Source organism: Lontra canadensis, unplaced genomic scaffold, assembly GCF_010015895.1.
Source record: "Lontra canadensis isolate GAN:19392208 unplaced genomic scaffold, GSC_riverotter_1.0 scaffold163, whole genome shotgun sequence".
Classification (NCBI taxonomy): domain Eukaryota; kingdom Metazoa; phylum Chordata; class Mammalia; order Carnivora; family Mustelidae; genus Lontra; species Lontra canadensis.
The window spans coordinates 1,544,227-1,569,390 of NW_022631157.1; the positions used below are offsets into that span (position 1 = coordinate 1,544,227).

The following is a 25,164-nucleotide window of genomic DNA, read 5'->3' on the forward strand; positions in this document are numbered from 1 at the left end:
ACAAGTCTATAACCAGGTCATCAGCTCCTGATTATCCATAAGAGTTTGTACTTCCTGATATTTCCCAGCACCCACCCTTCAAGAGATCGGGAAAGAAGGTGATGAGAAAGAAGAGCAAAAGTGTGGAAAGAGCCTCTTTAGGTAACCATCTTACATGTAAAATGAGGAGAGTTATGAGGGTTTAAAGTGCATCAAAGTCTTAAGTGTATCTTACTTAAGCTAACTAGAATACTTCCCATTCAGAAGATTAATAGGAAGTTCTTAAACTCCTGATGGCTGCTGGGTAAATAAACCTTAAAAGTGCCAAGTTTGAAAAACAACATGAGAGAAACGTTTTAATGTAGAAGACAGAGAACCAGTATAGTAGGACAGTAAATATGCTTCAGGAATAAGCATCAGGAAAAATTAGTTCAAGGAAGTGTTTCTACAGATAAAAGTTTTAATAGTAAAGGACAGTTTAAAAGATTTAAAGGGAAACCTTGTAGATAAAATTTTAATATCCAAAAGCTTCCCTTTTTTTTTTTTTTTTTAATTAAAGGTGGAGCTTTGGGGAACCTGGGTGGCTCAGTTGGTTGGGCAAATGCCTTCGGCTCAGGTCATGATCCTGGAGTCCCGGGATCGAGTTCCGCATCGAGTTCCGAGCTCCATGGGGAGTCTGCTTCTCCCTCTGACCTTCTCCCCTCTCATGCTCTCTCTCTCTCTCTCTCTCCCAAATACATAAATAAAATCTTAAAAAAAAAAAAAGGTGGAGCTTTGTTAGTTTATTGAACACAAATGCAACAAATAAACACTGTGTTTTGTTCTGAAAAACTTCAGAAATATGAGGGGTTCTTTAAGGTTAAACTGCCAACAAGACCACCACATTTCATTATGAGTGAGACTTCCCCTGGGAGTTAGGGTAGGGCAAGGAGGACGACTACATGCTTGTTGGGCAAAGAAGCACTTCTGCAGGCACAGGCTGGCACCCCAACAAGCATAGCCAAGGAACACTTGCCATATGGACACTGCCAAAGATTGGGGCCACCCCTGCTCTGATAACTTAGATTCATCACTTATCAGATCATGGAGGAAAGATGAAATTCCGCATAGGAATGGTGGTTTAAGAACTTAAATATAGAGTGTCAGAAAGTATAAGTAAGTTTAGTGAAAGTTGAGAACCATCTGTATTTGATACAGTCTGTTTTTCTTGGAAAAATCATTCAGATTTGGAATGAAGCCATAGAGGTGTGGTTTAGTGTATGTGGTTTTGTTTTCCATTGTAAGATTTCTTTTTTGGGGGGTGCTTGAGCCATAGAAAGAAGAAATTCTTTAAAGAGGCTAATTTTTAAAAAATTTTGCTCTCCCAGCAAGATAGGGAAATATCAACAGTTTTTGGTGCGTGCTTCTATTCTTTTGAAGTAGATATTCCCAATCCAACATCCCCTCCATTTGATGTTTTTTTTTTTTTGATTATTTATTTGTTTATTTGACACAGAGAGATCACAAATGGCGGGGGGGAAGGGGGAAGCAGGCTCCCCGCTGAGCAGAGAGCCCGATGATGCAATGCAATGCCAGGCTCAATCCCAGGGGCCTGAGCCAAAGGTAGGAGCTTAATCCACTGAGCCACCCACCCACTGAGCCAAATGGAGCGCCCCTCCATTTGATGTTTTAACAGATTTGCTTTACTGTTTCCAATGAGAGCTAAAAGGAAATTTTTGTGTTCTCAAATATGCATTTTAGTTTCTCATCCCCACAACCCTGGAGTATTTATGTAATACTTGAGGTATTAATTTAAAATTTGGAGTTTTGTTTGAAACTTGGAGCATGTATTTAATTTCTTATTCCTGCTCACGACTTCAAACTTTGAAATGGAAAAAGAGAAAGTTATTTATTCAAGGTAACTTTATACACAGGTTTTCAGGGAAAAAAATATCTATTATGTGATAGTAAGTGTATGTAGATTGCTTGTTTCCAAAATAGCTAAGTTATTTACATACACATATAAAACATACTATACATTAAAGTTAGGTACAGTGATTAAATCACTGTTACATCATTTTTTAAAAAATATGTTCCACTTATGCATGTGAACTTTGAGCAGATTCAGGTAGTTCCTGAAGAAAAATCAAAATTGGCTACCAGTTGCTTCCATCACATGAAGAAAAACAAAAGATGGAGTTCATAAGAAGGATGGAAAAGCAGCTAAAAAGCAAGTTACAATATTTATAACAGTTCTTCAGGTGGGGGCGGCAAGTATTCACTGTGATCCTGATCACCATCAGGAGGAATAGAGAACTCCTGACACTGGATCCCATTGTTGGAATCTTCCTGGTTTTCCATGAAATCTCCTGGTTCCAGGGGCAAGTTAAGTGAGTCAGGTGGAGGGGGAAATGTTTGTTCGAACTCGGGATTATGATTTTTACAGACTTGATTGAGAGAGTCCAGAGACGGTGGGAGATTGGAGGAAGCATTTGGAAGAGGAGATAGAACTGTCATTGTGGGTTTGTCACATTGGTTATTCTCCTGTTCTTCCAAATCAAGAAGTGGGGGAGGCGGTGGAAGCAGATCTGCATCATCTGAAGAGGAAACTGCAGTGCCGATCGTTGATCCACCAGGACTCTCCTCTGATGTACCATTTACTTCATCTTTTATTTTTTCCGTTTTGGGGTGGTTGGAATCTTCAGTGTGTTCATTTGATTCAAACAACTTAATTTCCAAGTCCTCTGCTAAGAGTGTGCTTTTGTTTGATTTCCAGGGCATAAATGTAACAATTGATGCACGTTTTGTGGGGACTTCATTTCCTCTAATGTTATCCATATACATGTCGGGGGTTTCACCATCAGCAAATGGAGACCTACCTGCCCAATTCTGATCACTTAAAGCTGGTTTTCTCAAGCATTTCCATAGTACAATTATGATTATAGATACCAACGTAGAAGTCAGAATTACGCCAATTAATATGGCAGCTATTGAATTAGCACTGGTTTCACGTGAGATAGTTTTGCTACTGGTAGTTTCTAGGATGAATCCTGGAGTAATCCTCCGTGAGCTTTTGACACTTGTTGGTCGTACAGATGGATTATGAATAGTTGGTGGTGTTGGTTTCCTAGAAGAGGTATGGACAGATGATGGCTGTTGAGTGGAAGTATAGACAAATGGTGGCAGTCGTTTGGTAGAAGTGTGGGCAGATGGTGGTAGTTGTCCAGCAGAAGTAAACACGGGTACTGCTGTCTGTTGGGAAAATGTGTTGGCCATTGATACTGGTTGTCCGGTGATGTTATAGGCAAGTGGTTGCCCAGCAGAAGTGTGTGCTGCTGGTTCTTCCGACGAAGCATGTGCAGCTGGTGGTGTTTGTTCATCAGCAGCTTTAGCAGTTGGTACTGGTTGTACCGGGGAAACATGGTTGAATTGTGTTGGTTGACTCATAGGATTCTCTGTTGTGGTTTGAGAATTAGCTGAGTTAGATAGCCTTGATGATCTAAATAAAGTAGACTGTGGTTGCTTCTCTGTTGTAATTGCTTTTCTCTCTGAGGAAAATGTATCACTGATGTGTCCACAAAACAAAATTAAGATGAAATATTTGGGATCCATTCCAGAATGTTTCCTCTTTACCAGTGGTTTTATAATGAGAGAAAGAAAGACAGGTATTATTTGGTGTCTGACACAAAGTAGGTAGGTACCTAATAAGTATTTATTGTTTCTAATTTAGATTTAATACACTGTGGTGTAAATAAATTCTTTTGAATATGTCCTAACTTAACCTTACAACATTTGGACCTCATAGGCAATAGTCTCTTAATTCTTTCATAAGATCTGTACTTGGCCTTGCTTCCCCCCTCGGTTCGTTACATTACAGTCCTTCATTTTACCATCATACTTGTGATACACATAGGCTGTGGGTGCTGGTTCCATGTGCTATTCTTTTCTTCCTTACTGCTAGAAATACACTGATCCTGTTGCTTTGAAGGACACCAGTAATCATCTATTACCTAATCCAAAGTCTTGCTTTTATTCTTTTTTTCTCTCTCTCTCGACCACATTCGATGCTATTGACTATGCCTTTTCTACTATCCAAGTAGCTCTTTGTGATAGTCTTCCTTTCATGTTAATCTCACTAGCTCCTGTTTTTCCCTTCTTAAATATGGGTACTTGTTATTCAGTCCTCACTCTTAGCTACTTTTCTCTAATCCTGATTGCATAAATTTTCAGCTCTCACCTATATGCCATAACTCCCAAACCTGCACATCCAGCCTAAACTCATTAATTCCATTCCATTTACATGACTTCTTGGTGGATATTTCCATGTATATATTCTACTGTCCGCAAATTTTTAAAACACAGAATATTTAAAAAATTTTTAAAATATTTAAAACACAGAACTCATCTTCATGTGGAAACTGGCTCTCTTTATTTTCATACGGTGCTACCTTTGTTTAAGTTTTGTATGCAGAGAGTCTATTGTGTTAGTAGTCTCTACAGTATCATCAGTCTAGCACTGTGTCTTTATGTTAGGATCTTATACTCTTTTTTTAAGATTTTATTTTGAGCCACAAGTAGGGGGAGGGACAGAAAAAGAGGGAGAGAATCTCAAGCAGACTATGTGCTGAGCGCAGAGCCGGATGTGGAGCTCGTGCAGGGCTTCGTGTCCTGACCCTGAGATCATGACCTGAGGCAATATCAAGAGTCTGACGCTTAGCCAACTGAGCTATCCAAGCACCCCTAGGATCTCATACTCTTAAAGGAGTCAGTTCAACTCAGAATCCTAAGCAGTCTTTGAATCTGGTTGAGTTAGTCGTTGCCAATTGGTAAAGTTGTCCCACTGCTGCTTTCATTCATATATCGATAAACATTATCTTTGTGTCAGGTCTGTTCTAGGTTTAAGAGATACACTCCCCCCCCCCCCACCCAAAGTTCCTAGTGGTAGAAATAAGTAATAAATAATTATAATAGTTTAATAAGCTTTCTCCTAAAGGTATGCAAGAGATGCACAGAGGAACCATCGCAGCCTGGGAGGCTTTCAGGGAAGGTTTTTCAGAGAAGTAAAACTTGAGCTGTCTTGAAAGATCTGTAAGAAGGAATGGAGCAAGTAAAGTACTGCAGTCAGGGGAACAGCATATGGACATGGGAAGAGAAGGCTCGTGTGTAAGTTTGGCAGGCAGGGCTTTTTGTGGGATGTGGTAGATGCTAAAACGTGAGGAGTAAGTTCCAGTTCTACTTCCAGCATGTGACTCTGCGTCTGCGCGAGCTAGTCATTTCATCCCTCCTGTCTCAACTGCCTTCTCTCTAAAATGAGGAGTTACACCAAGACAGTTTCAGCTCTAAGTGTAATATACTGTTTTGTACATCATTAAACACAATGGTAACTCTTTGGCTATTCCTTAACATTAGGTTGGTTATTAACGCTGGGTTGGTTATTAACGTCAGGGAAAGGAACATCTCAGGGTGTTAGATCCTGGTAAATTGACTAGAAACTGTAGTTTTTCTGGGATTCCTAGTCCAATGTGAGAGAGATTTGATGTTCTGTGCGAAGCACAATAACAGAAGAGGAATGCCCTCAAGTTTTGCAAATAAATAGACTTTTCAGCATATTTGAGTAGTTTTCATTGTTTACTCCTCTACTACTTGGTACAGAGTGTTGGTAAATTACCCTGTTTAAGCAGAGGCCATGTGATTTATTCCCCCCTCAATGATCTCTTCCTTTTTATTTTCTTTCTAATACTTCAGGCCTAAATTTAAAATTTTTCTCCTTCAAACTTTCCTGCACACTACTGATGAAGTAATCTTCTGAAAAACATTTATAGTCAGCTTACTGCTCCCTGACTTATGGGTTCCCTGCTGCTGTCAAGACAAAAATTCTAAACTGAGTTTTCTTCCTTCTGGCTTGAATTTACCAGTCCTGACTCATGTCTCAAGACTGAAACTTCTCATTCAGCCAAATGTACCTCTTCCCATCTTAAGTACTTTCTAGACACTTGCTTTTTTCCCTAAATAGACACTTTAAATTACACTGTTTCTCACCCTCTTAGAGTATGTTCCCCATCCCCAAACTCATCCTCTTTTCTTGTCTGAACCAGTCCTCACTGGTCAGACCTCAGCTTAAATTCCCCTTCCTAAATCAGGTTCTCTGTGACTGACCACATCCCAGAGAGTTCAGCCATTCCCTGAACCCTTCTAGGTCTTATTGTCTTTATGGTTCCTTAGATAATTATTCATGATCCTGCCATATTTATTCTCTTAAATAATTGTGTTTTTTTTTAATTACTTTTAACTTTGCACATTTTCTTTTTATTATCCCCACCCATTCAAACAAAAACCTTAAAGAAAGCAAAAAAGAAACAAAAATTTTATACAGAACATATTCTGTACTGTACTATCCCCCGTGTTTTAATAAGAACTTTACTTCATTTAACCTTTAAATGATCATGAGGAAGATGAAGGAATCCTTGACCTACAGATAAAGACACAAATTCACATGGATTAAGAGTTTACCTAGGGTGCCTGGGTGGCTCAGTCAGTTAAGCGTCTGCTTTCAGCTCAGGTTATGATCCTGGGGTCCTGGGATGGAGCCCCGCATCAGGCTCCCTGCTAACTGGGGAGGTGCTTCTCCCTCTGCCTGCCATTCTCCCTGAGAGTGCTCTCTTTATCTATCAAATAAATAAAGTCTTAAAAAAGAAAAAAAGAGTTTGCCTAGTGTTCTATCACTTTTATATATATTAAATCACAGGTAAGGAATTTGTACCCAGGACCATCAGATTGACAAGCATGTACTCTTTCTCCTCCCTAAACCGCTTTGATTGATTATATCTTGATTCCTTTATATCTAAGTGCCATATATGTTAGGAGCTCAGGAAACACTTAATCTGTATTGGGTTTATGGTTCCTTTCCATTTCACTTTTTCACTATTTATTAATACTTCTGCCAGCATGTAAGCAGAGAAGATAAATCTAAGTTGTTAAATTATGCTTGTTATCCATTTTGCAAAATGTTTCACAGGAAAAAAATTGAAACTCTTGGCATAAATGTGGGGATTTGAATCATCTCTATATGGTTATCCATGTGCCATTCTTACTTGCTATTCTTACAGATTTCCATCACCCCCAAAAGTCATTCTTCAGGGTTTCACTTTAGTTTTTAAAAAATGCCATCCAAAGCAACAGAAAATATAGGCCATGAATTGTCTTCAGCCAAAAATGTTTCCTCTTTTATGACTTCACTTAAAATTTAAAAAACCCACACAGTTCCTCTTTTCAACTCGCTAAAAAAGGCACTAGAGAAGGAAAGACCCTGAACAGGAACATGATTATAAACCGTTTTAATTTGTAAGATCAGTTTTGGTAAGTTCATAACCTCTTTTGTCAATAGGAAGGTCATGTGAGATTTTTCTACTTGTCATTTAAGGGTTACAACAATCTCAAAACCAAATTCCATTTTTTACCTCTTCTGTCTCTTCTTCCCACTCTTCAGTTAGCTGTCTACCCTCCTAGGGTCTGCTACATTAGAATGCTAGAATCTGTATTAGATTTCTACTACGGCAAATCAGAACAGTCCAGAAAAGAAAGAGCAGGATTTAAAAGAGGAATATATAAGGGGCATAATAGTGAAGAAACTGACATTTTTCTAATTCAGAGAAGTGAGGCCAGTGTTATTAGCAGTGCAGAAAGTTATTTAACATATGTATTTTTTAAAATATATAAACCATGTATACCTGGAGTACCAACATTGCTTCTTCAGGGAGAGAAGGTGGAAAGAACGAACCATATGGGGGAAGTAGAAAGGAGAAAATGTAAGATAAGATTTAAATGAAAAGGGAGTGCAAAGAAATAAAAAAAAAATACCAAAGAGAAAAATAAAGCAGAATTATAGTAGGCAGCCAATATACGGAAAAGGGGAAGGTCAGTGAACTAGAGAAGGTATTGAAGAGTTAATGAAAAGCTGAAGAAAAAGTGGTAGTTATGTAATTAGCAAGAAATTAAGGTAGGTGATTAAAGTGGAAAAGTTGGGCAAAATTAGAAGTTGGGGGAGAAGATTGAAGTAGACAGAAGAAAGAACCACAGAGTGCCGCTCTCTGTCACTGAATAGGATTTGTGGACATAGGGAAGGAGCAAGAAGGAACTGTTTTCTCACGATGGAGGACTTGACTCACCCAATTTTTCAAACTCACTAGGCTTTCATTTCAGGTTCTCCTGTCTGTTCTGAGTATTCTTAAGATTCTCTCTTTTTATTTCTTTCTGGCACTATTCAGAACATAACTGCTAATTATTCTAAAGAACCCAGACATATTCTATATAGCATTTTTCTAGAAATCCCTTAGCCTGCTGCTCAGGCAAATCCCACATTGTCTACTTTTGTATGGCAGTATTTTGCTCATTATTATAGGTTGGCACTTTGAGGTCTAAATCTGTGATTTTGGTCCTCTGGCTTTTCCCAAATATTTAAAAATGTTTTAAAAGAGGAAGGAAAACATCAACTGTGTTTTAACTAAACATCTTACAGGCAATTACACTGAAGGTAGGAGTCCTCGTGTATCAGACATGTTCTCATAAATATGATGCATAAATATGTGCATCCTTCTGTGAGGAGGAGTAAAAAGAGATTAACCTTGAACTCTTGATAGGAAGCATTTGGTGACTTTTGTCGGTATTAATAGCTACCATTTACTTAGTACCCACTCAGTGTTAGGTACTATTCTGTTTTAACAAGCAGAGTAGATGTGGGATAACTTGCCAGTGTCAGAGTTGTAAATAGAGGCAATGATCAAGAAATCATGTCAGTCATACACAAGAGCCCTTTCCTTCTGGTATATGTCACTAAACGTGCTGCACTGCCTTTTGTAGTAAAATCATGAAGCAGGGGGCACCTGGGTGGCTCAGTGGGTTAAAGCCTCTGCCTTCAGCTCAGGTCATGATCTCAGGGTCCTAGGATCGAGCACCACATTGGGCTCTCTGCTCAGCAGGGAGCTGCTTCCTCCTGTCTCTCTGCCTGCCTCTCTGCCTACTTGTGATCTCTCTGTCAAATAAATAAATAAAATCTTTAAAAAAAAATCATGAAGCAGGAATGCTAAAGCATAAATGAAGGAAGGAGGTGTGAGCTCTCTGGGAGCAGATAAGTAAATAACTTTGGGAGGCAGTCTTGAGTTAAGGGTTAGGGAAAAAAAGACTACCAGAAAACCAGGTTATGCCTCTGATTCTATGAAATTAGTTACGAGAATTTTAAATGGTTAACCTATAAGCTATCATATATGAAATGACTTTTTAAGATCGGACATTGAAAGGCATCAGATTTATATTTAACAAATTTGAACTTACTCAGAATTCATAATTGCCTTCTCAGTAGAGTTATATAGGAATTAGTTGAAAAACACAGGTACTGTTACACTCTAAATTTTGAACTGGCCCTTGAAAAATATAGAGAGACAAGTCTTATCTAAAAAAAAGATAAAAATCTTTATTCTCTAACTTAAGTAATAGTTAAGAAAAAATCCAAAGTGGACTTCTATAAGGGAAAGTCATAAATATTTATGAAATGTTGAAATAGAATATCACCCAGTATAAATTTATATTCTGTGATATTGTAAGTCTACGTAAACTAAACTCTTGGCAGTTTTTACTTGGAGGGTATTTACTTTATAACTGCCCAGTTTACTCACAGAGTAGGCATGTTGTATGCAGATTAGAAATTTTCTATTATCTATCCTGTGAGTGTTTTTTCCCATATCTATTTTATACTATTTACCAATAGCTCAGATAACAATGTATTGCTTGAATATGTAGGTGATATGAATATATGTACACATTTTATCATAACAGTTTTGTCTTAGCTTTAAAAATGAGACCTATTTTCCTATAACTATTATTACTAAAATATAAAATGCTGTTTGTATAAAAAAATGATAATTAAGTACCTTATCTAATCTCCTTTGGTTTCTTTTTTAATTTAAGTGAAGGTGACCATTTTTACCATAGAAACTAAAGGGGATTAAAAAATAACTTGAATCTATGGATTATGTTATATATGGGACAACTTTATGGAAAGCAAGTTAGAGTTTTTAACAGTTGGTATTTGGGGATTATAAATTCAGTCATGTCCCACGGACTCTAGTTTTACTTGTCACCTTTAGCTTTCTCCGCCAGGGTTATAGTTTATTGTTTATAACTACAGAACTAAGGCTGACTAACCATTGTGATTGAACAAACTTAAAAGGGCTGTATCATACAAACCTTGCTGAAAATTTTTCTTCAAGGCAAGCTCAACATTGCATATTTTTTAATTCCATGCAACCAAACTCCAAAACCTGCTCTAGACATCTTTAGCAGAATTTAAGTTTAAAACACTAACAACATCTTAGTTTTAAAAATAAATTTTATATAAAATAAAGATCAAACCAGATTGCCTGTGTGAAAATTTTCTTACCTCAGCTGTTAACTTCTTTTTGCAGAATGCTGAGTTCTTGTTCTATCTGGACATTTTGGTGATTTGGCTAAGAAAGCAAAAGGGGTGGTTCAGTTCGGATTAAAAATGGTCCTGTAGCAAACTGAAATGCTTTCTGTAGAAAAAAAGGAAGTTTATCGATAGTTGGTTCCGGAAGTGCAATAAGCCGCAAAATGACTAAGTAATGGACTACTTGAACAGAACTTATTTTGAAACACATTTTGCAACTTTATGATTTGAATGCTTTTAATTAATGTTGGTAAGTGAACATTTGAGACTCTCTAGTAATGTGATTATGTAATTTAAATACTTAGAATAGTACTTTAGAGGGGAACTTACATATTCTAAGGCAAAAACTGCCAGTTGGGTTATCACCCAAAGTGAGATTTCTTTTCGTAAGAAGTAAATGATGTGTTCTGTTTACTTGATCACCTTTGGCAAGTTGCTGTGCTTCTGAGTCATCATTTCCTCCTCTGGAGGAATATTTCTCTTATTGAGTTATTGTGAAGATTAAGATAACATGTATAAATGCCTCACACACGGTAGGAAGCCAGTAAATGTTAACATTATTTCCTCGTACATAATTTAGACAAAGCCCAGGTAAAAGTATAATTAAACTTTTCGGACTGAGTACTTTACTAAATGATTTGGGAGTTCCAGTGCACAACTCTTTGATTACCCACAGAGTAGGTACTTCCCAGTGGAAGGTAAAATAAATTGGGAATCATGATTTAAATGAGTCAACTAAGCAAAGTACATTGAACAGAGAATGAGTTAGTCTGAAGAAAAATTTCTTTGCGCAAGTGTCAGACCTTCTAGCCTCTTTCCTGCTCTGAGAAATGGAGGTCATATTTCCTAATTTATAAATTTGTTGTGGGTTTAAATAAATGTGAAGTGCCTAGCATAGTGCCCTTTAGAGTAGATACAGTAAGTATTAAGCGTTGCCCTGCTTTTCGTGATCACTGCAGAGGATCATGGACTGTTAAGGCCTAGTTCTTAACATCAAGGTCCTTATACCTTGGTACAAAAAGAATATAATCAAAGCACTGTGAACTTTTGATTTACTGCTTTAAAATCCCTGAATTGAGTATGTGAATCATAACACCCGGGGTAGAAAACAAAAATGTTCTTTTTTCAAAAATAACTTTAAAAATTTGAACTCAAAATTTATCTTAATCTGTTAAGATATAAAGGGACCACTTGTGTTTGTTCATGAACTGTCATTGGATAGCATTCTGAGGGTGTTAATTAGTGATGAATTTTAAATATTCTTGCAATAGAAGCTTTATTTTTTTTTGTCAGAAAATGGTTAACCTGTATGTTGAATATGAAAATACCTACCTAGCTAATGTCTTATTTTTTAAAGGACACTTTTAATTTCCTCAGATAAGTATATATGACACTTGACTCCATGAGTGCTTTGTATTATCACTATTTGCTCTAATACACAATCTCAAATTTTTAATTGTATAAGATGGGAGTTCTGCCCAGTTTCATTGCCAGTGTGGTCCTTTTTACTCCTCAGAAGATAACCTGATGTCACCATGATTGGCATGAGTGTTCTCTTGCTTCCCTTTTTCTTTTTTGACATTTAGCTTTATCTGAATAATATAACTTTTTTAACAAATTGGTAATAAATTGATTATAAAATTTATTTTTCCCCTCCCATTTTAAAATATAACCTAGATCTTTCAAGCCATGGTATCGATAAAAAGTGATTTTGATGACCAAGAGCAGTATCACCTAGGGAATTAATGCAGAAATTACCAGTGCTTGGAGGTTACTCCATTGCAGCTGAATTACAAAGAGAATTGGAGGGAATTAGATATTGGCTAGTTTTAAAAACTCTTCAGATGACACAATCAGGATGGGAATCACAAACCTAGAAGGGAGGGTAAGAGTGTGACCATATTTGGAAAAACATATATAAACTCTTTTCTTAAATGGCTAGCATATCGCCCAAAATAAATGCTTAATAAGGGATGAGAATTTTTTAATGTAGCTTGGTTTTTTTTTTTTTTTGCTTTTGCTTTTTTTTTAAGATTTTATTTATTTATTTGACAGAGAGATCACAAGTAGGCAGAGAGAGGCGGGGGAAACAGACTCCCCGCTGAGCAGAGAGCCTGATATGGGGCTCCATCCCAGGACCCTGAGATCATGACCTGAGCTGAAGGCAGAGGCTTTCACCCACCAAGCCACCCAGGCGCCCCTGTAGCTTGGTTTTTAATTAGTATGCTCTGGATCAATTTTAGTAGATAGCTGGAAAGTCTCTCAAACCGACTTTTGTAATATATTTAACTGAAGGTGGAAGTCTTAATTTAAGTTTAAGTCATTATTTTACTTGAACACAGTTTCTTGAAAGGTTGAACAGTTCCTTGGACTATCCTGTTTTCCCAGATGAGAACAAACATACACACATCTTTCCTTTGCTCATGTCACATCAGATAGTTAAAAAAAAAAAAAAAGTAAAACTGATCATTTATTAGACCACTTGGCCCCTTTGAAATCAGAGAATTAGTCACCCTTTGGATATTTGCTATAAATATTCCAATAAGCAGTATGTATAGAAGTACATTGCATTTAAACAGTAAGATGTGCTTTACATTTACACTTGGCCTTCTGTTATGGCTACAATGTCATCTGTTTCAATTAAGCTCTTTTATTTATTGATCTTTACAGTGTGTTCCCTAAGATAATAAAAGGAATACAAATATATGTAGTCAGTTTTATTCTAATGAGTCTTAATTCGTTATACAAAATTAAAAGTTTTAATTAAATATTTGTAGTAGAGAAACTCTTCTCTGTGCCATACGTAAAGATGAAAACATCTGGCATAAAATTGCTGTGCCGGTCTATGAGCTGGTCCAGATTCTGTCACATTCAGCAAAGGTACTGTTAAACTACAGTTCAACTCTATACATTAGGAATTTGGCTTCTGTTAGATGTTGAAGCATATACTTGCCTCTAAGGACACATTAAAACTCTTCAAAGTTGAATTATATTCAGACGAAGATCATCTAACTACTGTTGCTGAACAGGAAATGTTTATTTAATTGTCCCTTTCTGCCTCCATTAGTCAGTCCTTCAACTCACCTTTAAAACCTTCCCTACATTCTTGAGTGTTTGGTTATTTGCTTTTTAAAATATTCAGTGTCAGGACAAAAGTGCACAGTTTTAGTAATTGAGAAGGTGGGCAGACTTCTCCCCTTCTCACCTGCTTGATTCTGAACTGCAAGGCTGCCATGTCAACAACTTTGACTGCCAGACCAACGTGTTGGCATTAAACATCAAACTGATTTCATTTTTTACTTCATAAACTTTCTCATTGCTACTTTGCATTTTTCTTTACTAAAGCCCCTGTTAGTTAGTGAGTTTTTCAGTTCCTCCTTCATCTTTTCTTTCCCTGGTAGCTATGAGTGTTCCAGTAGATTGCATCATTAGGTTGGGCCCTGGGAGCTGGTGTGTTCTTTTCCAGGTGTCTGAATCAGCAGGCCAGAGACCACTGCTTGCCAGAAAATCACCATTGCTTCTAGGCTGACGCTTGCCTATTTGTTTTGATCGTCTGAGAGATGAGACTTTGTTTGCCAGAACTACGGTTGATAGAAATAGAAGGGTGCAGATAAGGAAAAGCACTGCAATTATAACCAAGCAAATTAGCATAGCCATTTTGTTGTTGTTTTCATCACAGACCTCTTTTTTGAAAATTTCACGGTGACCTTTGGTTGTGTTTTCCGTGCTCTGTACTGTTGGAGAACTGTTCGTGACGACGGAAGGTATATAAAGCTCCAGCTCTGATGGAGGCGTTAGAGATGGGACCTGAGAGGATGTTGCTATTTCAGTCCTGTTTATAACGTTACCTCTTTTATCTACTGCAGAAGTTGTAGGGCTTGTGTTAATGTTTTCATTTTGCTTTCTGCCCGGCTTATTTTGAATATCTGGATCCCGGACTGTAGTATTGTTAGCCCACAGATGGGTATAGTTTGCATTTATTCCAGGAGACCAGGAAAAAACCATTGTCATCAGAAGGGCAAGATGCAGGTAGAGTCCTGTGTGCTCCATGTCCGTGAATATGCTGGAAATCTGTTGGGATAGCAGGATAATTGGTTAATTTGGGAAAGAATAAGGGTTCCTGGTTGCTCTGATTGTAGTTAAAAATCGGACAAGTGAGCTACAAACTTGTGCCTAATATTTGCTATCCTGTTTGAGTTTCTTCTCAACTGACTTCTTTTTTCTGTTAGGCTGTGTATAAAGAAACCGTTTAATTTCTGTTATTCTCGTAAATGCTAGAAGTTAGCATTATAAATAACTGTGAATCATTTTAAACTGAATTCCGAGGTTTTATATAGCTTTCTCCCCGCCAGGCATACTAAACTTCAGCTTTGAGTCAGATACTTCTGCTTTGCTTTTTTGATTCCTCCTTTTTTTTTTTTTTTTTTTGGCCCCCAACCATTTAAGGATCTTTCTGGCAGAAACTCCCCACCCTCTAACAAATGTGTCACCAGTCTTTATAGTAAAGGAGAAATGTGGCCTTGAGCATTTTGCTTCATGTATGAAGAAAAGGCAAATGGCTTTTTTTGGTTTTTGTTTTGGGGTCAAGAAAGGGGAACTATAGCAACCAAAGGAAATGGATTTCAAATAGGAATTCAAGGTGTTTTTTTTTTCTTGTTGGGTGTTTATCTTGAAGCTTAGAATAAAGCTGGTACTTAGAAATATACTCCCGGTATTTGTGAAAGCAATCATATGGTGGTGGTTCTCTCTTTTCACCTGTATATCCCCTAACTTATTGTGGCTTTTTAAAAGCAAAGGCATGCCAGATTTCTTCTGAACAATCTAAAAAGTTAAACAAAAGTGACTTTTTTCATCATCATTTATGCCTCGCATTTTTTTTATTACTATTTTCACATAATTTTTTAAAATAAAAATTATACAGGGGCACTTGGGTGGCTCAGTTGGTTAAGCGACTGCCTTCGGCTCCAGTCTTGATCCTGGAGTCCCTAGATGGAGTTCCACATTAGGATCCCATCTCCATGGGGAGTCTGCTTCTCCCTCTACCTCTCTTTCTCTCTCAAATAAATAAATAAAATCTTAAAATAAGTAAATAAATAATACAGCAAAATAGAGAACATTAGGTTTGTGGGGATTTAGACTATGGGAATGGGAAATCAAGGCAGATCATTAAGTCTCAACATATAAATAAAAAAGATGAATTTTAGTTTCAGCTTCAAGCTCCTTAGAAGGCAGTACAAAAGGGGGACAAGTCTGTTCCTAATTCTCATCCACCCTATGGTTGAAGATTTAAATAGAACTGGAATATCTGTTCTAGGTACTGATAAACCAGCAGAAAAGATTTATCGCCATTATCAAGTCATCTCTTTTATAGTAATATTCTGTTCATCTGAGCTACTTTTGTAGACTATTTTACGTTAGCATTAAATAGAAACAAAACTACATTACTCTCCTGAGATTTACTCAGTAAAATTACCTATTTAAGAATTTTATTTTAGAGAAGTTCTCCAACTTGAATGTGCATGGGAGTCTTTTTGTTGTTGTTATTTTGTTTGTCTGTTTGTTTTTAATTGGATTCTGATTCTGTAGGTCTAGGAGGGAACTGAGATCCTGTATTTCTAACCTCCTCCCAAGTAAGACAGATGCTGGTGCTAGTCATACTTTTTTTGAGTTTCAAGGTTTTATTAGAAATAGTTGTTATATGTCATTGGATAAAATTTTTGTGCTATTGATAATACAGACATTAAATAACAAATGTGATATGTTGTTATACGAACAAAAGTAGCTTATAATAAACAATGGCAAATGGAAACCAGCCACTGACGTACTATTTCCTAAAGGAAAAAAACCTTTATTATGTGTTCTGGAATTAAGATGACTTTTTAGATTATGATCTTTAATAGACAGTTGAAGATATTACACACTGACTTCCATATAATAGTGTTCAGCTTCAGTTTTTAAGATAAATAACATAAATCTTGGTATACTTTATGATTCTTTCACAAAGAGAAATACTTTAAATTGGGTAAACAGGTAATTTCCATCTTTTCCTACTAGACTAGATTTCTGCATTCCATGATAAAATGATTTAAAGTGGGTTATTCTTACCCCATTAGTTCATTAACAATGTAGTATACATCATGGAACTTGTACACATTTTAGCAGTGCTTACCACGGGGTAGATAATAGGCCCGCTGTTGATTGTCTGCAGCCAGATGTACTGTCATCCCAAATAAACAAACTGTTAACAAAATGAGACTTTCTCTTGCCCTTACAAATGCCTGAGAATAGAGGACTGTCAGTGCATCCCTAATTTATGCCATGGAGGCCAGGTTACGTTATCAAAAGTTTTCTTTATCTGGTCATTTTCAATAAAATTTATAATGCCTAAGCATTTGTAATGAGAACTTTATTTTTTCAACTTCTTTATTAACGTAAAACTTTTTAGTTCACTCTGGAGTCTAAATTCAGATCCTTCCTAATCGTGATAAAAACTATGTTGATGATAAATCTTTCCATTTCTAACTTAAATGTTACTTAATAGGACAGAAAAAAAAAAACAGCATACATTTTCAATCACTTATGATTCTACTTTGTTAGTAAGATTCTTAGGTACTCTTTGAAAGCACTTCCTTGAACACTAGCTTGTACAAAGTTATGCGTGAAAAGGCGTAAGAAAAGCCAAATATATATGACCTACCTTACAAACTCTTGGTCAAAATCTGATTATAACCTGATTTTAATAAGCCACTTCTTTTCTTGTCTTGAAGCACAGCTTCCAAGTAATTTAAAGCAGGATAGACTTGGAGAATACGAACCTTAAAGTAAATCTGCAGTTTAAAAAAAAAAAGGGTATGTACAGCTAGCTTTCCACTTTTAAAACCAAACCACAGATGACACATTTCCTTTCTGCTGCAGCTAAAGCACATGTCACAGGGGGAAAAAAACCAAGGAGGGAAAAAAAAAAAAAAAAAAAAAAACAAACGCAAAAGTCCGACTTGTCCAGTTGGCCGCTGGCATGACAGGAGGCTTTGTATAACAAATCCCCGCCCCCAGGGCGGGGAGGGTTTTCCGCTCAGTGCCTTTTGACCTTATGCTCATTATATATGCCTGCGATGTTCTTTTGAATGACAGTATCATTCAAAAGAAGAGGGAATGGTACTTTTCCTACAGCATTAAAATCCCTAAAAATTTTATTTGTGTACCACAGAGTGATTTGATGACATAAGTTTGGAGACCCGGGGTATTGGTCAGATAATAGAACAGTGAAATACACAGCCAGCATCTCAAATTGTGGAAGTACAACAGTGATTTGAGAAAATATCTAGTAAACGTAGATGATATGGAGCAGAATAAGTTTTTATGTGGTTTAGTGTATACACACACAGACACACGTACACACGCTTTCCCCTCAAATGTCCTATCATCACTTCATATTCAGTATGTCTGAAATGGACTTGTTTTCTCTCCAGAAGTTACTGCCCCTCATGAGCCCTTTTTGTTCATGATAGCAGCATTCTTTGTGATCTCAGAGGCTTGGTATCTAGCAAGTCCTTTTAATTCAAGTCCTTTCTTTCAGCCCTGATTGGACCTTGGATCATGTTGGTCCTTCCTTCATATTCTTGAATTGATTTCTTTCTTCACTGTCACCATAGTATTCAGCTCCTTATTAGGCCATACCTAGACTACAGTATCTTTTTTTTACCAGCCCCCAGCTCCTCATAGAACTTTTATGTATCACTTCCTTTGATCATATCACCTCTTTCTTTAAAAAAAAAATAAAGTCGAACACCTACTTTATTGCTGAACCTCTCTGCAGATCACTCCAGGGCTCCAGGTGGGTCATTCCCATCCAAAGAGTTGGCTGGGGAAATTCGGTGGTCCTAGAGGCAACATCTCCAGCAGTGATTCAGAAATATTTGTGCATATAAATATCAGATGAGAAGGTTGTTTAAAAACAATGAAAATCGCCGGGGCCCACTGCACAGATCCTGTGTAGTAGAAATGGACTGCATTTGTATCAGGTACCACAGTTGACTCTGATGCTGGTGCTTCACAGAACATATTCTGAGAAATACTGGGTCTCTGGGAGAAAACTTGAACCTCTTAGTTTCAGTCCTTTCACAGTTTAACTATTGTGCATTTTTTCGAGCTCTATCCCCTTTTTTGAAAAATTAAACTTTCAATTTTATTTTTTGTTTTTATTTAAATTCCAGTTAGTTAACAGTGTCAGATTAGTTTCAGGTTTACGGTTTAGTGATTTAGCACTTAAAGTGCCCAGTGCTCGTCACAATAAGTGCCCGTCGTAATCCCCATCACCTGTTTAACCCACACCCCACCGACCTCCCCTCTGGGAACCATTAGTTTGTTCTCTGTAGTTAAGTCTGTTTTCTGGTTTGCCTTTCTTTTTTCTTCCCCTATGATCATTTGTTTTGTCTCTTAAATTCCATGTATGAGTGAAATCATATGGTATTTGTCTTTCTCTGACTTTTTTCACTTAGCATTATACTCTCTAGCTCCATATCCTTGCAAATGGCAAGGCAACATTCTTCTTTATGGCTGAGTAATATTCTATTGTATATATACCACTTTTTCCATTCATCCGTCGATGGACACTTGGGCTCTTTCCATAATTTCACAATTGTAGATAATGCTGCTATAAGCATCAGAGTGCATGTGTTCCTTCAAATTAGTATTTTTGTAACCTTTGGGTAAATACCTAGTAGTGCAATTGTCCGGCTTTATCTCTTAAAACTTCTGTAGGTGGTCCTTCATTCCAGCTAAACTAGCTGACTATTGCCTCAGGACATCTAGTTATCTGTTTCTTTTTTCTTTACCTCTCTCTTTTAGACCTGCTAGTCCTTCCTCCTGTTGAATTCAGAATTACTCCTACCAACTTCAGCCACATATTCTATGTAGTTTTCAGTGACTACCCAGTGTGTGTTCATCTCTCCCTCTTCTGACTTTTCTCTGCAATTCATTTGATAAGTGATTACATACTACCTCATACCTTTTCTTTGATCTTGAAGTATTTTATTTTAAAACTATTTAACTTGATTTTTATCTTCTTTTCCTGACAAGATTAAAAATTCTGAAGTAAGGATTTTTATCAGAGCCTATTTTATATTACTTACCAGAGTCATCAAGTATAGAACATTGGGCCTAATTAATATATAAGTTGTTCTGATTTGAAGTTCTAGTACTGTGTTCTTCAGGGCTTTCTGAGAGTCCGTCCTTTGGCTACTCACACTGCTCGGCATTCTTTTGAGTGTAAGCAACTTAGGACCTCATATGGCTTAATCAAGAAAATGGAATTCATTGGCTTATCAACAATATAGTCAAGGGTAAATTTGATCCCAGGAGAGGCTTCTTTATCTAGAGTTCAAATGAAATGGCTGGGCCCCAGTTTCTCTCTTCATTTCTCTGCTCTATTTCTTCAGTTTTTAGGCAGGCTTTCCCTTCATATCTCAAGGCATGACCTAACAGTGCCCAGGGCGATGTGTTCCTTTGTTTATAAACACCAGGAAAGAAGAAGTCTGAATTCCCAACTAAAGCTAAAGTTTCTGAATTGGGCCTCTTTGACCCTGGTTGTTCTGATTTGAGTTATATATCTGGTCATTGCTGAACCTCTCTGCTTAAGGTGGAGTCAACAAATTGACTAAAGCTACTCAGATCTCTCCAGGGCTCCAGGTGGGTCATTCCCATCCAAAGAGTTGGCCGGGGAAATTCGGTGGTCCTAGAGGCAACCAATCAGGGTTCACAGACTTTCTCTGATCGTCTGGGGAGTGCAGGTTTGTTCTTGCTCAAAAGTGTTTGAATTGGAGACTTATCTCTTTCAGTTTACTTCAGCCTTATTTCTCAATATATAAAGAATACCTGATTTCAAAAAACGGATTTAGATTTTGTGCAATCTTTTGTTATTACAGTTTTCTCTAGAAACCACATCAGAAAATTAAAGGAATAAAATAGATTAGAAGCCTCTGTGTATTTATTTATTCAGAATTCTGTTAATAATCTGTGTCCTTTTTTTTTTTTTTTGTCATCTTCTTTAGGTTTAAAACTGGTCAGATCAATGGCGATTTGCTGATATACCATGTCTTGCTGACTTTAAAGCCATATTATGCCAAGCCATATGAAATTGTAGTGGACCTTACCCATACTGGGCCTAGCAATCGCTTTAAAACGGACTTTCTCTCCAAGTGGTTTGTTGTTTTTCCTGGCTTTGCTTATGACAACGTCTCTGCGGTCTATATCTATAACTGTAACTCCTGGGTCAGGGAGTACACCAAGTATCACGAGCGGCTGCTGACTGGCCTCAAAGGCAGCAAGAGGCTCATCTTCATAGACTGTCCTGGGAAACTGGCCGAGCACATAGAGCATGAACAACAGAAACTGCCTGCTGCCACTCTGGCTTTAGAAGAGGACCTGAAGGTATTCCACAATGCTCTCAAGCTAGCTCACAAAGACACCAAGGTTTCTATCAAAGTAAGTGTCACTCCATGTTAGGTACATGATTTGTTACCCTGCTTGGTTAACCAGACTGCACCGGCCTCCCTAGATGCTCCCATAGTAGTAGATCAAATGTAAAGTCCAGATGGAGGAAGACTCAGCTTTCTGTCTTCACGGAGGTCCTGTGGAAGATAGGAGAAGAATACACTTAATATTCTAGGTTGCACTAGAGGCAGGGGAGTGTGGTAGAGACGGCAGTTGGCCATCTATCAGTCAAATATATGGGAATGTATGGAGGGTGGAAATTACCAGTTGAGAATCTTTCTGATTATTACATGCTTTTTGTAGAAGGAAAACATGAACCAGGATAAAACCAGTAATCGTCTGTGGGATTCTTCAACTTTTTAGGAAAAAAATTATATTTTTAAAAATGTTTTTAGAGCATTTGAGAGCATTTATCATGATAACTGTTGAGCCCATTTGAACATGTGGTAACTCTTCCTTAAATGGCAAACATGGTATTTGTTTGGTTGGTCCGTTGGTCGGTTTTCAGAGCCTCTTAAGAGTTCTGCACGGTGGAATTGAACTCTTCTTCACTCCACCCTCTCACCATCACTTTCCAGGTTGGTTCTACTGCTGTCCAGGTAACCTCAGCAGAGCGAACAAAAGTCCTGGGGCAATCAGTCTTTCTAAATGATATCTATTATGCTTCGGAAATTGAAGAGATCTGCCTGGTGGATGAGAACCAGTTTACCTTAACCATTGCAAACCAGGGCACACCACTCACCTTCATGCACCAGGAGTGTGAAGCCATTGTCCAGTCTATCATTCATATCCGGACACGCTGGGAGCTGTCGCAGCCCGACTCCATCCCCCAACACACCAAGATTCGGCCAAAAGATGTTCCTGGGACGCTGCTCAATATTGCATTACTTAATTTAGGCAGTTCAGACCCTAGTTTACGGTAGGTTTTTTTTTAAAAACTCCAACTTTTTTCAGGGTTTGTTGCTTTTAGAATGAGACCACTTAATAAGCTTTTAATACAGCCTCTACCTTAATACTCTAAATAGGAAAGTATGCTATATTGGTTAACCAGTGTGACCTCATCAGTTTGTGGGGTATTCACATGAACTGTGGAATTCTGAAAAGGGTGAGTCACACTAAACCAGTACATGTTCTTTCTCCAGGACACTTTCGTCTGAAACAGACTACATAGCAGTTTTGTTTCTGTGGCCCCCTCCATCCCCAAAAAAGCCTTTTTTTTTTTTTTTTTTAATCTATTCCTAAGTTTCTCCTTCTGTGTCCTCTAATTATCTTTTCCCATGTTCAGAAGTACATCACTATTAAGTTTCCTCACAGTCAAATTAGATTATTGTTTGACAAAGGAGTGCTTAAACTACAATAACTCAAACAGTAACACTGCATACTTTCCACCTATGTGACTTGAACAAAGTTCTTTAAAGAAGTCTTAAGACAAATGTAGATGTCATCTAACAGAATATAATCGGTTCTGTTTAGATTTAATAATCTGAACGTGAATGAGGAAGGAGCATGGCCTATGGGGTCAGTAGATTTGGTTTAAATCTAGATCTGCTACTATGTATGACTTTGGGCAAGGTATTAAAGTTCTCTGAGCTCTAGTTTCAAGATACGGGTAACAGTGCCTTTCCTATATACCTACAAAGGTTTCATAAACAGTATGTGTAGCAGTATATTTTAGCACCTAGCAGTTTGTGCTTGGTAAGTATTACTGCCTCCCAACTCCCCCTCCCACCTCTTCTGTCTCTGGCAATGTGTCTTTGCACTCCTTCCTTTATTTCTCCCCTGTGCTTTTCATGTTGGGATAATTCTTTGTCCCAGGTTCCTTGGGACTGTCAAGAGTTTTAGAGATACAAATTCTTAGCTCCAAAAAATCTTTCCTAGGGTGTAATGTAATGTATCACAGGTTCCTTGGAGATAATGAAAGCTAAGCATACACAATATTTTATACATAATTTCTGGGAGACCCATCCAGGTAAAAAAAATCTTGATTTCCCCCCCCTTTAAGAATCAGGACTCCTAAAAAGCCCACTTATAAAACTTGGGCTACATTACACCCTAGGGAAGATTTTTTGGAGCTAAGAATATGTATCTCTAAAAGTCATCCAAGGAACCTGTGATATCTAGGTGTTTTCTACCCAGTTTGAGCAGGCCCAGTTCTTAATAGCTGTTGCAATGTACAGAATAAAAGTCAATGTCAAAATAGTGTAACTCCAAATTCCTAAGAGTTAGTAAGAGATACACAAACTTAGAAACAATAATAGTAATAATCTCATTTTAGGAAAATAGAACTATAAAGCCTACCTTTAATTTGTAATTTAAAATTCCTCATAGAAGAATGCTAACGATGTTCTAACAGTTATTAGCTTGAATGAACCTGTATTCTCTTGTGAAATAAAGTGAACTGACAGCTTCTGCTTTTTGCTGAAGTATGTCATTCCAGAGAAAAAGCCTTTAGGCTGACTTAAATTTCAGTGGCATTTTGCCCCCATATGGTTGTTGCAAAAGTATATGGTAGCATGATGAAGGTTCGGAGGTCAGGGAAACCTGAAATTTGCTGAGCAATCAAACTATTCTCTTGCTGGAGAAAAAAAGAAAATTTGAAAATCAGGTGCAAGTTTTTTTGACTTGTGTCCTAAATTGCTTAAATATATTTTCAGACCTTTCTAAGGAAAGTTTTGGTTCTAATGGAACCTGGATGTATATCATTGTTTTTTTTTTTTTTGTTTTCAGTGGTTATGTATAACGGAAGGGGGGGACTTAATTATATTTGTTTTTGACTTCCAGTTTGGTATGTCTTGTAGGACACAAAGAAATTCAGTAGGTGCTTATGAAAGATTTTCACATTTTAATTTAATTTAATTTAATTTTTCACATCTCATTTCTCTTCTTATGATCCTCATTATAAGTGGATCTGATGAGAGGAGGAACCACAATTTGAGTTTTTGGCTTCATTGAAAAAATGATGAGCCTCATTCTAACTTTATTGATCCACCTTAGGACCATAAACCTCTCGTATTTTATATCGCAGTAAAATGTCTTTTAGGAAGGTCTTATATTTACCTGTCTTAGGAGCCTCACAGTGCTCTTCTGGTAATGTCAGAAACCTTCCTTGAATCCCTAAATGATGAAAAAAAAATCCCTAAATGATCAAGGCATATTTTGTGTTTACCATAGAATCATAACATCTTATTAATTATTAACTATCAATTAGAGAATTGATTGTACAATTTAAAAATAGTTGATTAGGCTTTGTAATAGAATCATAAGTTGTATGTTATGAAAAAAATTGGGAATTTTAAGAAAAAATAGGTCTTAAAACAACTTCATTTGTGTTTTCTTCTAGGTCAGCTGCCTATAATCTTCTGTGTGCCTTAACTTGTACCTTTAATTTAAAAATCGAAGGCCAGTTACTAGAGACATCAGGGTTATGCATCCCTGCCAACAACACCCTCTTCATTGTCTCTATTAGTAAGACACTGGCAGCCAATGAGCCACACCTCACCTTAGAATTTTTGGAAGAGTGTATTTCTGGATTTAGCAAATCTAGTAAGTAATAATTTTCTTTAATACTAACAATGATTCTAAGAAGATTCAAAGAAAATCATTTCAGAATTTGCCAGTGAAATCATAATTGATTATATTTTCAGTTCTTTATCTCTTCTAAGAAATTTTCATTTGCTGTACTCTGCAACTAAAGAAACTCTGAAGGAACTTCCTGGTAGACAACGTTGAGAAATCCACCAAAATTCTGGCCATAAAAGCAGGGTGGCAAGATTTTTGATACTTTACATGTCTCTGGGCCACTTACAAACTATTTTTCACACTGTTTCAGTTTAATTGGCTTCAAGATTTCTCTTAGCAGATTATTCCAAATGAGTGAAGTCTCTTTGATTTTAAGGAAATAGTAAGTTTCTCTTTTCGTTAGGTTGACTTTGAACTGTGATTTTATGTCATGTACAGTTCCTGGAGAACGCAGTGACACACTATGCAGGGTCCAGAGTCATCTCCTGACTTGGCTTTTAATAACTCTTACAAATTTAATATCCACTCTTTCCATTTATTCATCTTTATACCCTGTTGTAGTATAAATGTTGCTCTTCCTCCAGCTTATTTCCTGACATTTTCTTCCCTCCCATTTCTCTCTCCATAATACAAAAAACTTTTTTCTGCATTCAAACGTATTTTTTTTTAAGATTTACTTCTTTATTTGAGGACAGTAAGATAACCTATAAAAGGGCATGTGCATGCACATGAGTTGG

General features: G+C 37.1%; 3 protein-coding genes across 10 annotated transcripts in view; 1 reads left to right on the forward strand and 2 right to left on the reverse strand.

The window, feature by feature from the left end:
- Positions 1-25,164, forward strand: part of NF1 (neurofibromin 1) — a 252,162-nt gene that overhangs the window by 188,802 nt on the left and 38,196 nt on the right. For all 7 annotated transcript variants that reach the window (XM_032845423.1, XM_032845422.1, XM_032845416.1 and 4 more), the window contains 3 exons: positions 20,467-20,899; positions 21,487-21,827; positions 24,249-24,451. In XM_032845423.1, the coding sequence (XP_032701314.1) occupies positions 20,467-20,899; positions 21,487-21,827; positions 24,249-24,451 (977 nt within the window). The remainder of the gene's footprint in view (positions 1-20,466; positions 20,900-21,486; positions 21,828-24,248; positions 24,452-25,164) is intronic.
- On the reverse strand, positions 1,851-10,544 carry EVI2B (ecotropic viral integration site 2B). 2 transcript variants are annotated; one of them, XM_032845425.1, is made up of 3 exons: positions 10,391-10,520; positions 9,286-9,374; positions 1,851-3,585 (listed from the first exon to the last, which is right to left on the reverse strand). In XM_032845425.1, exon 3 carries the CDS (start codon positions 3,568-3,570, stop codon positions 2,203-2,205), a length of 1,368 nt encoding a protein of 455 aa, XP_032701316.1. In that variant the 5' UTR covers positions 3,571-3,585; positions 9,286-9,374; positions 10,391-10,520; the 3' UTR covers positions 1,851-2,202. The 2 variants fall into 2 exon arrangements, with proteins under 2 accessions (XP_032701316.1, XP_032701315.1); XM_032845424.1 differs by lacking the exon at positions 9,286-9,374 and having other exon boundaries at positions 10,391-10,544.
- On the reverse strand, positions 12,971-17,355 carry EVI2A (ecotropic viral integration site 2A). Its single transcript, XM_032845427.1, has 2 exons — positions 17,115-17,355; positions 12,971-14,488 (listed from the first exon to the last, which is right to left on the reverse strand). Exon 2 carries the CDS (start codon positions 14,465-14,467, stop codon positions 13,769-13,771), a length of 699 nt encoding a protein of 232 aa, XP_032701318.1. The 5' UTR covers positions 14,468-14,488; positions 17,115-17,355; the 3' UTR covers positions 12,971-13,768.